This window comes from Poecilia reticulata, chromosome 19 (genome assembly GCF_904066995.2).
Source record: "Poecilia reticulata chromosome 19, P_reticulata-male-v2, whole genome shotgun sequence".
Classification (NCBI taxonomy): domain Eukaryota; kingdom Metazoa; phylum Chordata; class Actinopteri; order Cyprinodontiformes; family Poeciliidae; genus Poecilia; species Poecilia reticulata.
Genome location: NC_088848.1, coordinates 2,741,505 through 2,757,402, shown reverse-complemented (window position 1 = coordinate 2,757,402; position 15,898 = coordinate 2,741,505). Strand labels below are relative to the sequence as shown.

At 40.1% G+C, this 15,898-nt stretch overlaps 2 protein-coding genes across 5 annotated transcripts in view; one reads left to right on the top strand and one right to left on the bottom strand.

Annotated features, from left to right (window-relative positions):
• Positions 1-15,898, top strand: part of LOC103481129 (heparan sulfate glucosamine 3-O-sulfotransferase 2-like) — a 42,440-nt gene that overhangs the window by 22,996 nt on the left and 3,546 nt on the right. Inside the window, exons 2-4 of one of the 4 annotated variants that reach the window (XM_081600724.1) lie at positions 10,688-10,843; positions 11,307-11,487; positions 11,696-12,060. In XM_081600724.1, coding sequence (XP_081456850.1) covers positions 11,759-12,060 — 302 coding nt within the window. In that variant the 5' untranslated portion in view covers positions 10,688-10,843; positions 11,307-11,487; positions 11,696-11,758. Of the gene's footprint in view, positions 1-10,687; positions 10,844-11,205; positions 12,061-15,898 lie in introns of those variants that run through there. The other 3 variants (XM_008436424.3, XM_081600725.1, XM_081600723.1) reach the window with 3 other exon arrangements.
• LOC103481128 (uncharacterized) lies at positions 2,730-9,694 on the bottom strand. Its single transcript, XM_008436420.3, has 5 exons — positions 9,595-9,694; positions 6,187-6,310; positions 4,251-4,442; positions 3,984-4,165; positions 2,730-2,842 (listed from the first exon to the last, which is right to left on the bottom strand). Exons 1-5 carry the CDS (start codon positions 9,664-9,666, stop codon positions 2,801-2,803), a joined length of 612 nt encoding a protein of 203 aa, XP_008434642.1. The 5' UTR covers positions 9,667-9,694; the 3' UTR covers positions 2,730-2,800.

Genomic DNA, 15,898 nt, shown 5'->3' with positions numbered 1-15,898 from the left:
CCTCTTTCCTCGTTCTCTCTCTCAGTCTTGGTAAAAAAATCTTCACCTATATCCAGTTCTGGTCCAAACTGCCTTTCAGCGCTTTTTTCCCCCCCCTTTCTTCCTCTCGTTTCGTCTGTCTGTACATCTTTTTGCCTTCCGCACCATTTAAAGCGATTCCATGCCAAACCCACCCTGCGCCTCGGCTCCCCTTCCTTCCCCTCTTTCCACTCTGTGTCCTCTCTGTGTCATTGCACATTGAATCTGATATCCCTCTTATGGATGTATGGCATGCTCGCGTGTGTGTGTGTGTGTGTGTGTGTGTGTGTGTGTGAGCAATGGAGAAGGGCATGCATTTGTGCACAGTAAATGACCAAACACTCGCTGCTGTATTGCTTGTGTCATCAGTACATCGAGGGGTCTTGGAGTAGAAATATAGGGAAGACGGCTAATCCCCCAATCCAGAGGATGAGTGCACTGCATTTCCAATACAAACCCTATAAACTCTTAATGGTGTGTTAGGACGCCACAGGGGAGGAGAAGAGGAGGGTGATGTGGATTTGGCAGCAACATGCTAGCAACAAGACATATGTGGCATGCTGATAGCGCCAGAGAGGTGCAGCTCACACTGAGGAGAGGCTTTGGTTCCCGTCCATCAATCAGTGCGTTAGCTACACCCCCAATCCCAAACCGGGCGACGCACTTCAAAGACTACATCTTGCAGGAGGCGCTCATGTGGGGGGGGGGGGGAGATTTAAGCTCTATTTAACGGCTCTGACCTCCTAATTGGGATTCTGAACTAAGTGATTTTTTTGGGGGGGCTATATTTAGCGTTTCAGTTGAAAACGTTGGGTTGACTTATGTCCAAGAGAATAAAAGAGATACGAGAGAGAGCTTCAACTTATTCACAGTGACATCCGTTAGTGTGTGTGTGTGTGTGTGTGTGTGTGTGTGTGTGTGTGTGTGCGTGTGTGTGTGTGTGTGTGACAGAGAGAGTGGAGAGGAGAGAAAATAGAGTGAAAAATCCGAGTGTCACAGTATCTTAGCAACTGCCTCCATCTCCTTGGAGACGAGAGCTGACATCATTTCCTGTCTGCGAGAACTCACTTTGAGTTTGTACACGGTGTGTTTGTGCACATGGCTGTATACGCGGGGCTGCGTGGGTGTTTGTACGTGAGCCAGGGTTTCCAAGTAAATATGCAGATGTGTGTGCGGCCCTCTGCGCGGAGACGGACAGCCGAGAGCTTCCTGGAGTTCAGGAGAAAGTCCGCTAATCGCTAAAAAACAAACAAAAAAACAACAGCAACAACAGAAACTGTTGCGTGTAACTGTTGGCCCTGTGACGTGTTTTCCAGGAATCGCGGTCCAGATCTTTCTTTGGTTAGAAATATCTCTCTTTTTCATTTTTCTCACCGTTTCGACTCGCATTTTAAAGAAAATCCAATATGATGGATGTTTTTCATACTCGGGCTTCGATAGGAAAGATTCTGGAAAGTTGGTCCGTTTCTGAGGATTTCTTGTTTGTGCTCAGGTCAGCCATTACAGGAGACGCTGCGTTGAGCGGAGACAAAGCGTCGACTGCCATCTTGTGGACAGAATGGGTAACTGCAGCCCTGTTTCCTGTATTTCCCAGGGCTCATCCAGTTTCCCACAAATTTAAACAAATCCAAAAACCAAGACTTAAATAGTGAGATTAGTGCTGTGATTTCTTTTTCTGTCCCAGCTGGGGGAAATCCCCCCCACAGCATGACACTGCCCCCACCATGTTTCACAGTGAGGCTGTTAGTTTTCTGGAAATGAGCTCAACTGTTTGCTCTGTAAAACCATGTTGTGAATAGGGGGGAAACTTTTTATGTTTTTATTTATTTCATTAAAAAAAAAAACACGATTTACTGCAGCATTTTTTAAAATTTCCTTCATAACAGATTGTACAAAGCTTCTTCATTGTTTGGTCATTTCTTGCTTTGTGTTCATGTCTTTTCCCTTCAGCAGCTGTTTGATTTTAACATAAACAAAGCCTTGCCTGCCACCTTGCGAGCAAAAGGTGAACTGCAGCCACCCTGCAGTATTTTACAAAAACTCCCAACTGTTTTCGCTTTGCAGATTTTTCCAAGTATTGAGAAAAGCAGCATCAGTTTTCCTCTTTTCACTCACTTTTACTGGACTTTATACAGCTTTTTATTTCATGTGATCATCTATAAACTATAACATAATGTAAATAAATTCAGTTCTGTACTGAATTTATGATATTTATGACATTTTCTGCATGTATTAGTGCTTCAAATAACTATAACTTGTATGAATCTCCACATTTTTTTAAAGCTCTGGTGAAAATCTGAAAACAAATTAAATAAAATTGACTTTTATTCCTGCAGAATTTTATGCTGGAATAATATGACAAGGACTTTTGGATAACGTTTTATCTTCCTCATCATCTGGGTCGCTGTGTGGTGAGAAAAAGTCCCACAGCATTACAGACCCCACACCGTACCTCAGCAGTGAATATCAGCTGCTTTATCATATATTTCTCTGCTGTTGTATTGAACTAAACCCATCTGGATTCCAATAATTTCTCAGTCAGTGTCGTCTGTTGAAATCTGTTTTATGTCAAAATTAATGTTATGTTTTACAATAAATATACATAAAGTCATTGCAGAAGGTTCCAGGTCCAGTGAATTTAGCAAACATGTTTATTTTTCATAATAAAAAGGGAAGAAATGGTTCAGTGTTTCATACACAAGACAAGCAGATTTAGATTTAAAATCACAAACTTTTATTTTTGATACAAAGAAATAACATCAGCTGCAGCTTCAGGAGTTTCTCACGAGGATTTATTCCTTTTCATTAGGTTTGAAATCCCCAGCTGTAAGAAGAAAAAAAAAACAGAAATAAATATTCAAAACACTCAAAGATCTGATGAATAAGTAGGAAATTTATATCACGACTTTTCAAGCATCAGAAACTCAAATTGTCTTTTCTTTTCTACATTTAAACCCAAACAAACAAGAAAAAAATGAAAACAAAAACCTGTTCTTCAGTGGTCCGTTAAAAAAAATGCAAGTAATTTAAGATATGTGTAACATGATCTGCTGTGCCGCTCCTCCCTGATGATCAGATACAGAAAAGCTTCGATTATCTGATCGGAAAAACAAACTAACGCCATTAAAGTCACAATCTGCAATACCCGTTTCCGCCTGCAGGGGCGCTACTCTAACAGGCCGCGAGAAAACATGTCGCAATAAGCGATCGATCACCTGGTGAATTAAAACGAGATCAGTCATTTCTGTTCTGATTATTAGTAATTTTTGAAGGGCAGTTTTGCTACCAGGGACTTTTTAACCCTCCCATAACCTTCTGTTGGTTTTGGTTTCCATTTTATTTATTATTTTTGTTTGTTGAGCTTTGTTTTGAATATTTAAAACATCTTCCAGTTCCTCTGCTAACAACTCTTTACAAAATTAAAGGTTTTTCATCCTGCATTATTATTAATATATTACTTTAAATTGGTCTGAAAACAACAATATTACAACATTATCGTTAATCTCAATAATTTCTGGGACAATTTATCATCCAGAATAATTTGCCTTTTCGACAGACTTAACCAGGGGGGCCCAATATATGGGCTGTGGGCGATTTGTGGCCCCTGGAACGATTTTGTTCGGTCCTCAACTGCTATTCAACAAGTAGAAACTTTAGGTATTAAATAGAGTAAAATTATTAGCAACTAATTATATCTTGTTAGGTAGAACACCGTTTATTTTTATCTTTAAAATCTGCAAACTGATTGTCTTTCTTTAGACAAAAATGCAAATTTCATCCCAAGAGATGTTGGACAACTTCATTCTTTTAATTATTGAGTGGGTACAAAAAAGAAAACAATAACATCTTTATGTTTTTAACTCTAAAAAGTGTGTTTATGCTCTTGGGATCGTGATGATTTTGCTGCACATGACAGAAAGTTTGGGCTTCCTGTTAAATGTGAAGCAACCGCTCTGTGAGATTACCTCTTTCCAGATTGCCTTCTTCGCCTTTGAGTTGCGCGGACATTTCAGAAGTCCCTTCTTCTCGAAAAACAGAAACTCCACCAGGAGCTTCACTGCCGTGTTGTCGAAGCTCCTTTTGTCTGGTAAGGTGTAGTTCGGGTCGTAAGTGTGATGCATCGCCACCAGAATCACATTCCGGCTTCCTTTGACACGGAAGACGAAGCGAGAGTCAAGCAGCAAAGAGAGAACAAACCTGTTGTGGTGACATCCTGGTGCATATTCATTTACCTGAGACGGTGGACAGCGCTGACTGGATGTCCGTCTCAAAACGACTGACGATCGGACAGAAGACGATTGTGTAATCACTCAGATCAGGGCTGCCTTGCAGTTTTGCGCCTCTTTTCTTGAGTTTTTTTTCTATTGTGCGATGAGAGTCTAAGGTGTTTCCAACAACATGCGAGTAAACCTTCACCATGTTTCCTGAAAAAGAGAAATGCAGTCATTTACGTTTATTCAACCAAAGCGAGGGAAAACGTTTTCGTTTAAATATGTCTAGATGCACCGATGTCAAAATATGGGCCGAAATCTACACCCGATAATGATATTGCTGTTTTGGCCGATAACCGATATTTTTACCGATATTATTTATAATTCTCTACTTCGTGTTGGATTAAATTTGCAACTTTAGACTCAAAACAACTAATTTTTTATAGCATTTTGTATATTTTGAAAATGGATGTTTTTTTTTTTTCCAAAGTTTTGTGTTATTGTCTTTTCGAATCGAATCAGATTTTATTTTACTGAGAATTTAAAACTGTCCTCACCCAGTTAAAGAGCCACATTTCTCTGCTATTTTACCCACAATATCAAGTTAAAATAACAACTTATTTTACTGTAGGATAATTTAAGTTCTTGTTGCAAATTGCAGGAACCAAATTTCTGATCTGATGATGAAACATCTGAATGAATTCAGCTCAGAAACGTTTAGTGTGATCAGGACAAGAGTCAGATCAACGTAACGCACTTCCATCTCAGGAGACAGAAACACGCCGCTAAGCATTCTGGGAAATAGTTCCCACTCCTTACTTTTTCTTCTTTCAGTTTTTTAAAGTGTTAACCTAAAAACTCCAGTTTATTCAACTCTTAATCAGAATGCTTATATTATTGTGTTTTTCTGATTGATGCTCAAAAGAAACAGGCGTTCTTTGTTTTTTTACTCCTATTTGAAACTTTAAACTAAGGAAGGAAGAAAGAGGAAGAACACAAATAAGAAATGAAACGAGAAACGATAGAAACTAAGAACCACAAAATGCAGAAAGAAATTAAAAAGAAGGAAGGAAAAAATGAAGACAAGAAAAAAGGAGAAGAGGGAAATACACAAGTAAGGACAAAATATGAGAAAATAAAGTGACAGTGGAAGGAATGAAGGAAAATTAAATGGTAAGCAGGGATGGCCATTTATCACATCGTTATCATGATACATTTATTTTGATATTTTTATTTTTTTATCATTGTGACAATAAATGGCGATTAATATTAAAAATTCCCCCAAATTGTCAGGATTATTTTCCTGCTTGTTCAATGAGAAGATAAATACCAATAAGTTTGAAAATATGATTAAATAATGTGTGGAGCCTAGCGACACAAATCACACTTCTTTATGCATCCGAAAGAAAGTATTACAAATATATTTATGGTATATAGGATATTTAAAATAGCAGAATTGATGTTTGTGGAGATATGATTTCTGTTACGCAATATGTCGCATGATAAGAGCTTTTTAGTCCAAATTAATTCAATTTCCACTCTAAAAAATAGTTACTGAGATCTATCAAATGAGATGATTTCACCGGTTTTATTGCTTTAATTTCACCAGTGTACATAAAATGCTGCAGGAGCTAATTTAGAGCTAACTTTGCGTAAAGGTGCGGAATGTAACCCAACATGAGTAACTGGTTAAATAAAGAAGCTTCGTGTTTAAACCATTAGGGCATCGATTACCCGCTGTGGGTTTGTGTTTCACTATCGGGCAAAAACAATCATAAAACGCGTCATATTGTGTTAATTATGCATAAGAAAGCCGCTGATATCACACAAAGTTCGTCACAAACGAAATAAAACTCATTTTTCTGTCATTTCTCCAAAACCTGAAGCTGAGCTGAGCGTTTTTTCCATCTCTGAAGGAATATTATTCCGTAATTTTTCTATGAAAAGGTGAACTTACCGTTGAGTTTTCCGATCGTCCTTTTTCTGCCTTTCTGACTGAAAACTTTCGCTTTCAGTTGGAAGGAAAAACAACCCGAGGCGAAGTCACTGAAGTACCACCGGCTGTCCAGCAGGTGGCGGTGCTGTGCCGGTAATTAAGAGTAAAATCAACTCAAAACAGATTTTTTTTAAATCATTTTTTTCTCCAGATAACACAAATAAACATTTAGCTGTACACCTGTTTCACCTTTATTATGTATATTTAAAATATCTTTCTGAATATCAGATGAAAAATGTGGTGTTTGTGCAATTGTTTTGAACCCATTCCTGCTTTATATTTAAGTTTTAAAGTAAATTTTCTTTCAGAACATGGAAGCTGATGCTGGTTTTGTCTCCCAGCCTGCAGCTGTGCAGGCTGGGTTTGAACTGAATCCGCAGCGATTCCTCATCCAGCCAACGTAGAGCTGTGTTGATCATCAGTATCTGCCCTGAGCGTCTGATCAGGGCAGGACAGGAAGACGTCCCTCCACGGGCCTCTGTGCCGCTGATGAACGAGCTGCGTGTCTGACGGAGTGGTCAGTGGCCACATAACCTACATTTAGAGTGGAGGGAGTGAAAAATGTTCTGGCTGCTCGCGTGGAGACGTTTGTTTCATCTGCATCGTCTTTGAAGTTCAGATTCCTACCCGTTTTGTTAGTTCAGCCTCAGTTTGTTCAATTTGATGGCTTCCTGTTTATCGTGGAGTTTTTTTCGCTGACGGTGCTGAGCCGAGAGTTGCACCGCGCCTCGGTTATGGTTTATGGAGGTCGGGAAGGTTAAGCTCCTGTGTAATAAGCTACAATAAGACTTATGCTCAGGGAATGAGACAAAGGGTAAACTGATCTTATTATTTTTGATAGCGACACCGAAAATCCAAGCTGTGGTCTCAGCAGAGAGTTGCGATTATAACATTTAATCACAGCGCCCTATCGCTGAGCTGCGCAGGCTTCTCGCCTCGAGGTTTGATTTACCCGCCCTCTTCCTGAGGAAAAATCTCATTCAGTAGACGGATTGCCGAGCTGCTCCCTCTGACTCGCCTCTATAAATCATTCTTTAATCAGAGGCCTGAGATTGGGCGCAGACACCCGCAGGAGCTCCACGGCGACATCTCAACTCCTCCCCATGTGTCTTTGCAGTCTGGGGAGTTTTTACCCTCCGCTGTTTTCCACCTTGGGCCTTGTCTGCATTTGTACCAGTCATCAGAAAAAACGAAGAGAGATGACCGCCCACCGCTCCTCAAACACTTCCTCCGCCGGAGGGAAAGTTGTGCCAGATGAGATCAGTTCAGACCCGAATGAGGGAAACTCTGCTGGAGTTCAGGTCGACCTAAAGGTCTTATAATGTGCCAGCAGCCTGTGAGGAATGATGGGCTGATCCATTTTGCATTGCCATAACTTGTCATCACACTTCATTGTAAAGAGAAGTTAATGCATCGTCATCTTTGGCATAAATCATTTTGAGCTATTAATGGTTTATTAGGGTAAAATTAATTGATTAAAGTCTGCTTAGACTTTTTTTCGGTGTTGTAGTTTGGCCTCCATCCATCTGAGGGCGCTGCTGGTTATCCTTAAGAACAGCCAGTTGATACATAAACAAAGATGGTGGGGCCATACCAGAACGAGAAGCGGTTCAGAGTCCGATGGGGTTCAGAATTCACTTTATGCAGTTTTGTTTTAAAAAATAAACACTCAACAAACTCCTTAACCCCGTTGTTATGATCCTTTATGTCAGGATTTTTTTCCAGTGTTTTTGATTTTCTTAAGACATAAAAAGGTGGGAAAAATGTAAAAAAAAAAAAAAAAGTTCTAGGGTTTTTTTTCTATGTGATCAGTTGAAATTTTCTCCAAATGCAAAGTTGTTATTTGAGAAATACATCAGCAGTTTCAGTCTAGCGATTACAACAATTTCTTTTTACTTGTCAGAGTTTTCTACGGTAGAAGGAGGGACTGGATAATCCCGAGTTGCTTTTTCCTCTGCTTTAGATACATTTTCTCTGCACTTGCAGTGAATGGCCAGTAGTTGGCAGTGTATTGCATGAGGGTCAGTGGTCTGTGTGCATTCAACATAAAAATCCACAAGAAAAAGGCTTTTAGATGGCTGTCCACTGCAGTGACCCCTATGCATGAAAGGGCTACATTTTCACTTTAATACTGATTAATCAAAAAAAAAATTATATATTGTTTTTTTTCATGTAGCCCTTTAATGCTATGAAAAGTCAGTCGGGACTCTTGATGCCGAGGTTTTTAAGAAAATGGCCGCTTATCAATTAATCGATAAGATCAGTCAACATTAGATTAACTCATTAATACATGACTTGCATCTGTAGGTCTGATATAACATGCGCAGTCCGCTGCTCAACCACTGCGGACTGCGAAGAATTAAAAACCGCTGTGAGTAACTCATCCAGCGGATTTAACAAATGGAGCCTTCTTGGTGCACGTTACCCAGGAGAGCGGCGCTCTGGAGGAGCTGCACATCTAACATCTGTCCGTTTCAGAGAAGCGAATCCTGGTAAAAGCGCAAACCGCACCGCGCAGGGTAAAACACTAACAGGGTTCAGTTGGTGTGTTTGGACCAGACAGATCCAACTGACTGATGAATTAGCGCAGATTTGTCTCCAGATGGGAACCAGGACTAAGTGCGTTCAGACCCCAGCGGGTGAAGCGATGCTAATTTAGTCGCTTAATTTAATTTATTAAAAGTTATTGGAGCCACAGTCAGTGGTTTTTGTCACTACGGAGAAAAATGTAGATGCATTTTATCTGCTTAATTTTGTGATGGGATCTGGATTCACGGTGAATATTAACCAAACAGCATAAAATGCGACTAAATAGCCGATGTTAATATGATTGTAATTTCACGGATAAAAATAGTTCATGACTGATTATTTGTTTCAAGATAACGGATAACAAAAGCAGTCTAGCGCCACCTGCCGCCCTGACACCAACTCACACACATCTTCATTCACAGTCTTGTAAATCGATGTTTCTTTCCTTGGACGTTTTGATGTTAGCTTGTGGATGTCTCAGTTTTATTCGCTGGGAAAATCAATAAGCAGCTTGAGGTGACTCTGCTGCTCTCTAGTGGCGAGAAGCCGCAATGTTGACTGGCAACAATCGGAATGCATTGTGGGTGATGTAGTTTGTAGTCAATTCATGCTCAAAACCTATTTTAAGTCAATCATGGGCCTATAAAACGCTGGGCGGGCCACATAAAATGACATGTGGCCACATGAGTTTGACACATGTGATCTAAATGTATGATTTGTTCTTTAAATGATCATTTGTATTATTTTGACTGATATTATTATACATTAAATAAGCAAATAATCAAACCAATATAGTCGACTAAAAGCATAATAAGAAACTTAATCATAGTCAAATGTTACCATATCAGGGTCTGCTGTGTTCCTCTCCTGATCTATTCTGTCTAGTATCGCACTGCGCCACGATGGACCCATTTTTTTTTATTATTATTATTGCCTGTGTTCATCTCCTCACTAACATTATTCAACGGCTCAACAGCATTTAAGTGTTGAGCCGCTTTCGCACTGTACGGAACGGTTCCAGCCCTGTTGTACCATCGAAGCGGTACCGGACGTTATTTTTTTGTAACTAAACAATGGTTTCGATGTAGCGGCCGGCTGTACTCGTTCATCAGCGAGTAAGCGGAGGAAAAAAAACTCTCATCATTAGACCAGGTGATTGCACTATATTGAGACGAATCCATTGCTAATTAAAACTAACAATAAACATATTGAAAAGAGCACTCTTCACAAAATAAAATACAGTTTAGTGAGAGCCAGCTGTCAACGGAAAATCAACGTCTGACTCCATAACAACCAGCGGCCAATCAGCTGCTGGTTCTAAGCAGAACCGCCTGGCCGGCCCGATTGGAACCACAGCTCTTGTGGTTCCATGGGGCCGGGTGGAACCGGTCGCAAGTTGTAATGCGAACAGGTTCCGTACCCTGCAGTGCGAAAGCGCCTTTAGATAACCGTTATTACTCATTGTCATGCCAACATTCTCTGACTGTGTATATAATAAACAGCCTCCGATCGGAGAGTAAACCAGCTAGCAGCAGCTTTAGCCACAGTTGGGGAAATATATACACCGCTGCCTGTCAGTGTTGTAACGTTACAAGGTTCACTTTCTGTATCAACTTTAGTAAAACAGCATTTAAGTGTTAGCCGTTATTAGTCATTGTCAATTGATTATTCTCCAACTGTATTCAAAGGAAACGGCCTCCGATCGGAGAGTAAACCAGCTAGCAGCAGCTTTAGCCACAGTTAGGAAACATAAACGTACACCGCTGCCTTTCAGGCCTGTGTTGTTAAGTTTCACTAAAATCACTTACATTTTCCAACACTGTTGTTTAGAAAAGCATTTTAAATATTGATTTAAGCGCCATCTGCCAAATAATTTCCATATTCTGATGTGATTCATAATTTCTCCATTTGTTTTGTTCATCTTTCTCAACAGTAGCCGACCTAACAACCCACCATATCTGAGATGATCCTGTTCCTCTGTCCATGGCAGGTTCAGTCAATCAGCTGTGGGACATCTGCTGCCTAGTCAAAGTATCATGGGCCTCTTCATTTAAAAGGAGACAAACCAGTACAGAGCCTCCCTGCTCCTGTAAGTCTCACTTCTTGGATGAACACTCACTACTGCTAGCAGCTGTTAGAAATGAAATCATTGTGTATCTATTCTGTAATTAATATCTATATGTATCTATTAATAAATGAATTGATGCTGTGTAGAGTTCTGTAAAAACTATCGCTTCCATTTTCAAAACGTTCATAGATTTATTCAAAGGGACAAACAGCGCCGCGCTTGATGCCACAAAGTTTCCACCAACTGAGTAACCTGGTGAACGCAGATAACCGGAAGGGGTCGTTTGTTTTGGGGGGTTTTTTTTAAAGCAAAGTGCTCTGACGTCACCGTGTCGGAATATTTTTGCGCCACTCAGCTGGTTTGGAGCTCCCAGTCCGCGCATGTTTCCACAGAGCGCGCTGCGCTGCGCTCCGCTCCGGCGCCCCAGCCGTGCGTAATGATCACGGAGTCCTCAGGAGCTTTAAAACAGGATGTCGCTTCCCAGGTCAGCTCGAAGCGACCTGACGCCTCCCCTGGTGCTGAGCTGAGGAGATGGGGATCCGGATTCCTGGGTTGTTGGGAAATACAGCCTCCCGCCCCGTGGAGTGATGGAAGTACTGACCCGTCAGTGTTTCTGAAGGTCTGTGTTGATTCGGAGTCAGTTGGCAGCTCCGCCGCTGAAGCAGGTGAAGTAGTTGGTCAGGATGGGGCGCCTGGTCAGTTAGAAAACCATGAACTGTTTGTCTAAATGGAGAGATGGCATACGTGCTCATCTTCAGTCGACTTTTCCCGTTTTCACACCGGATCAGAGGAACATCACTTTGTCTCTTATCTCTTTTTCTGTCGTTTCTGTGCTACTGCGCGCTTTTCCCCGGCGGTGCTGTCATGCAAAAGTCAGGTGATCCGACGCCCAGCTGTCTGCAAGCTGATGGAGCCAAGCGGCGCCTGCAGAAATCCATGTCCTGTCTGTTTCCGCCGGACGCCAGGAGGAGCAGCGCTGCTGATGAGGCGCCTCACCCGCAAGCCGACCCGAGGCGCCCCGCCGCGGCCCGCACCGGCAGGGAGAACACCCCCAGTCCTCCGATGAGCCACCTGAAGTTCGGCAATAAAAAGTTACCAAACGCCATCATAGTCGGCGTGAAGAAGGGAGGAACGAGGGCGGTGCTGGAGTTCATCAGGATTCATCCGGACGTCCGAGCGGCTGGAACCGAAACGCATTTCTTCGATCGAAATTATGATCGAGGTCTGGAGTGGTACAGGTAAGAACCAACCATAAGCGACAAACGGACGTCTTTAGGCGTGTATTATTCTTTAATAAGTTTTCAAAGGAAAAAACGTGAAACTGAATACCTGGAGTCTGAAACTTCACTGCAAAAACACAAAATCTACCCAGTTAATTTTGGTCTATTTCTGCTGCAAATATCTTGAAATAAGACAAAACGAAACATTTCAGCAAGGTATAGAAGCTTGTTTTAAGTAAATATTTCCTTAATATTGATGAAAAAGTTCTACTTCCATTGGCAGATAAATTAACTTCTAGTAAAAATGTCTTTTAGAAATAATCTGCCAGTGGAAGAAGTACTTCTTTTAAGTAAATAATTTAGGAATTATTTACTTAAAACAAGCCTCTGTATCTCACTACGAACATATTTGCTCTATAAACTAAACCAAAAATTCTTGGTGGGATTTTGTGTTTTTGCAGTGCTAAAGATATAAAAAGACTTTATGTTAAACTCGTCCTTTAAAGAGGCTAAAGAAAAAACATTTTTTGTTCTGAGTTTCTGATTCCAACTATAAATTATAAACTGAGCAACGCTCTCCAGGTTTATAGTAGACGTCGTTCTGAAAGTTCATTTTGCTGTTAGATGAATTTATGGATCTGAAATTCTTTAATTTCTGCTTTCATGCATTTAATGATTTGGGGGAAATCGTCATATTTTCAGTTTTTAACCTGCTGATCAAGAGAAAATAAGTCGATTTATATTTCATGACTATTGATTTCTGTTTCTCTGTGTAAGATTTGGAGCCGCAGGAAACATTTACTTTATGTAATTATGATATAATTATAGTCAAGTTCATCTTCTGAAACCAATGAAAAGCACAAAGCATAATAAACTTCATTTTATTCTCTAGCATCAAAACAAAGATATGTATGGCTTTTCAAAATAAAAGCACTTCCTGTTATGTTAATACATAAAATTGATTTTTATTTTTTTTTGTAAATTGTCTTGAGTGTAAACTGAATTGAATAGAATACATTTGTACTTAGTTACACATATACAGGTTAGTCAGCATCTCTAGTAGCATTGGGCAGATTTATTCAACTTCACAAACTGCATTTTCTTTCAAATATTTATAAATATAAATATAATATTTATGGTCTTCAAAAAAACCAACAAATAGGAACGTTTTTCTTGAGTATTTTGGAGTTACAGTATCTGTGATTACCCTGAAACTTCACCTTAAATCTGCTTTCAAACTGCAGCAACAGACAAAAACATCCAGGCTGGACTGTTTGTTGTTTATGTACAAAAACCCAAGAGAAATGCAAGTAGCTTATGGATGTAAACCGTCACTTTAAATATGCAAGGCGGCCATCTTGAATGCCTGTGTAAAACTAATGTGTCAAACTCGAGGTCCGTGGGCCAAATCCGGCCCACCGTAGCTCTTTATGTGGCCGTCTAAATTCTAGATATCATGTTATCACTCAAATCAGTGCAGTTTTTATCTGTTTACTGCCAAATTACGTCAATCAGTCCCTCCAGTTCCCTGAGAATTATCATGGAAATTCACACAAAATCAACAAATCCCCACACATTTGTGCTAATATATATTTGGGAGTATATAGCAGATTTTTCTCAAAAATTTTCAAAAACTTTTGTACTTGTACTGAACAGCAGCCTCAGCTTTAGTTAATGTCAGGTTGTAGTCCATGATATACACAGAGAGGAATTAAAAAGTTGCGTTTACTAAAAAAAAACCCCATAAATATCGCAAATATTTCCAAATTGGCATCACAAACACTTTGACTTTTATCGCAAAAAAAATCACAAAATGAATCAAAAAAATCCTGGAGGGACTGAAAAGATGATCAGTATTATCATTTAATTTTAAGGATTCATTGGTATTTTAATGGTTTGTGATCAGGTTTTATCCCTACATTCTGGCACAACCGGCCCTTTAAGAGCTTCATGACCTTGATTTGGCCTAAAACGAAAATGAGTTTGACACCGCTGCTGCTCAATGAAACAAAACAAAAGAAAACCTCTGGGTTGAACTACATTATTCATCTGATTAACACCCCACACATTTAGCACATCTTCAATTATTAAATTAGCCCAATTAGAGATTAACAACAAGAATATGTTTGTTTGTTGATAAGAAAAGCATGTATGACAACCAGTCACTCTCATTTACTCTTAAAGACATGCTACTTTAACGACTTGCCGTCTTGTAGTCTGCGGGGCAAACAATAATTACAGAGTGAAAGTATCTCCGCTAATTGGCGCTCTTCAGGATGTTTGGCAGCTGAAGCCCTTTTATCTCACAGTCGTCTTCCAGAGATGTGATCCCACAGGCCGTTCCTGCCGTTTGACTGCCAGCTGTCAGAACTGGTGAAAGGTCAGGCGGCGGATGAAAATAAAACAGCCGTTTCATTAACAAAGCCCAATTCGTCGTCGGGAATCTTTCCGTTCTAAATCCGTAGCTCAGTGTGCATGGCTTGTTTCAAGCAATATCTAAACAAAAGAATAAAGATTGCTGCAGTGAACTTGCCAGGCATCAGATGGTGGCTTTCCTGGCCAAGTCTGCGCCGCGCTGAAAGCCGCAGAGCAGAACCAGCTTGGCCAGGTCCTCCTGCGGAGAACAAATAACAGCAAACAGACGTTTATTTTCAGAGTCTTTCTGTGTGCCCTGAGCTGGTTTTGTTGTTTTCCATAAAGTTTAATTTGCGTTCTTGATACGACGTCCTGCATGTGTAAATGTGACCCAGATTATTCAAATGGCTGAATCAACACATCATCGTGTTCTGCAGGCGCGTGCTAATGACTCATTCATGGATTCAGATGTGTTGGGGAAACATCGAAAACATGTCTTATGACATCAGCACCAGATCAGGAGGCGTCCTTCACTCCGGAGCTGAATTACACAGCAACGTTAAGAACCAGGCAGAGCGTTGATGGTGCACTGTAAAACAGTAGAAGGTGGTTTAACGTGAAAATGAAAGCCCACCTGCTGCCTGGAAAATGCAAATTAAGTCGACAAGAAAATAGTTTTGGTTTTAACTCAGAAATTAAAGTTCATGAAGTTGATTTAACAAGAGACAAGTTGTCTAAACATTGTTTATTTAAGTTCATTAATCTTGAATTGTGAGTTTTAACTTAATGCTGCAATTCAAACCAAATAATTATTTCACAATATGCAAGGAAAAAAAACTGTTCTTACCTAGTTAAAGATACAAAACATGCCGCTAAGCATTCTGGGAAATAGTTCCCACCCCTGTCTTTTTCTAAAACGGTTCTTGTTCCATTGGCAGATTATTTCACTTATAAATTAAATAATCCAATGCAACAAGTGCTTCTTCATCAATATTAAGGAATTATTTCCTTAAAACAAGCTTCTATCTCCAAAAAGTTGCTTCTAAATTTCTAAATTTGTTCCGTCTCATGTCAAGTTTGCACTAGAAACTGGACCAGATGACTTGGTAAGATTTTGTGTTTTTACAGTGTAGCCTGATGTTGGATTCGTCCAGACAGAAACTCTGTGCCAAACATTTCCTCAGTCAACATCTGCAGGAGCAACCATCTCCAAATGTGCAGATAGGCTGGTTGCTAGGAGACCAAAGTTTATTTTTCACGCTGCAGCACCAGAACATCGTTGTGACTGGATTAACGAGGAACCAAATGTTGAAATAGACAACCGAATCAACTTAAGTTCTATTAGAGGTTATTGAAGTAAACATGTATTCTCATTCATTACTGCATCAGATCCAGTGTGATGCAGTAGTAAAAAGGCGGATTATTTAAAAGTGTTTGTGAAGTTTCTGATTCAAAAACAAAGATTTTCTCTTTGTTCCTTTATTAGTCTGAATGTCTCACT

Excerpts from the sequence above, each read along its gene's own strand:
- LOC103481128 (XM_008436420.3), bottom strand. The coding sequence starts at position 9,666 with ATGGGTCCATCGTGGCGCAGTGCGATACTAGACAGAATAGATCAGGAG. Across the intron at positions 4,443-6,186 it reads GACGATCGGAAAACTCAACG|GAAACATGGTGAAGGTTTAC; the intron begins GTAAGTTCACCT and ends TCTCTTTTTCAG. Across the intron at positions 2,843-3,983 it reads AGAAGGCAATCTGGAAAGAG|CTGGGGATTTCAAACCTAAT; the intron begins GTAATCTCACAG and ends TTCTTCTTACAG.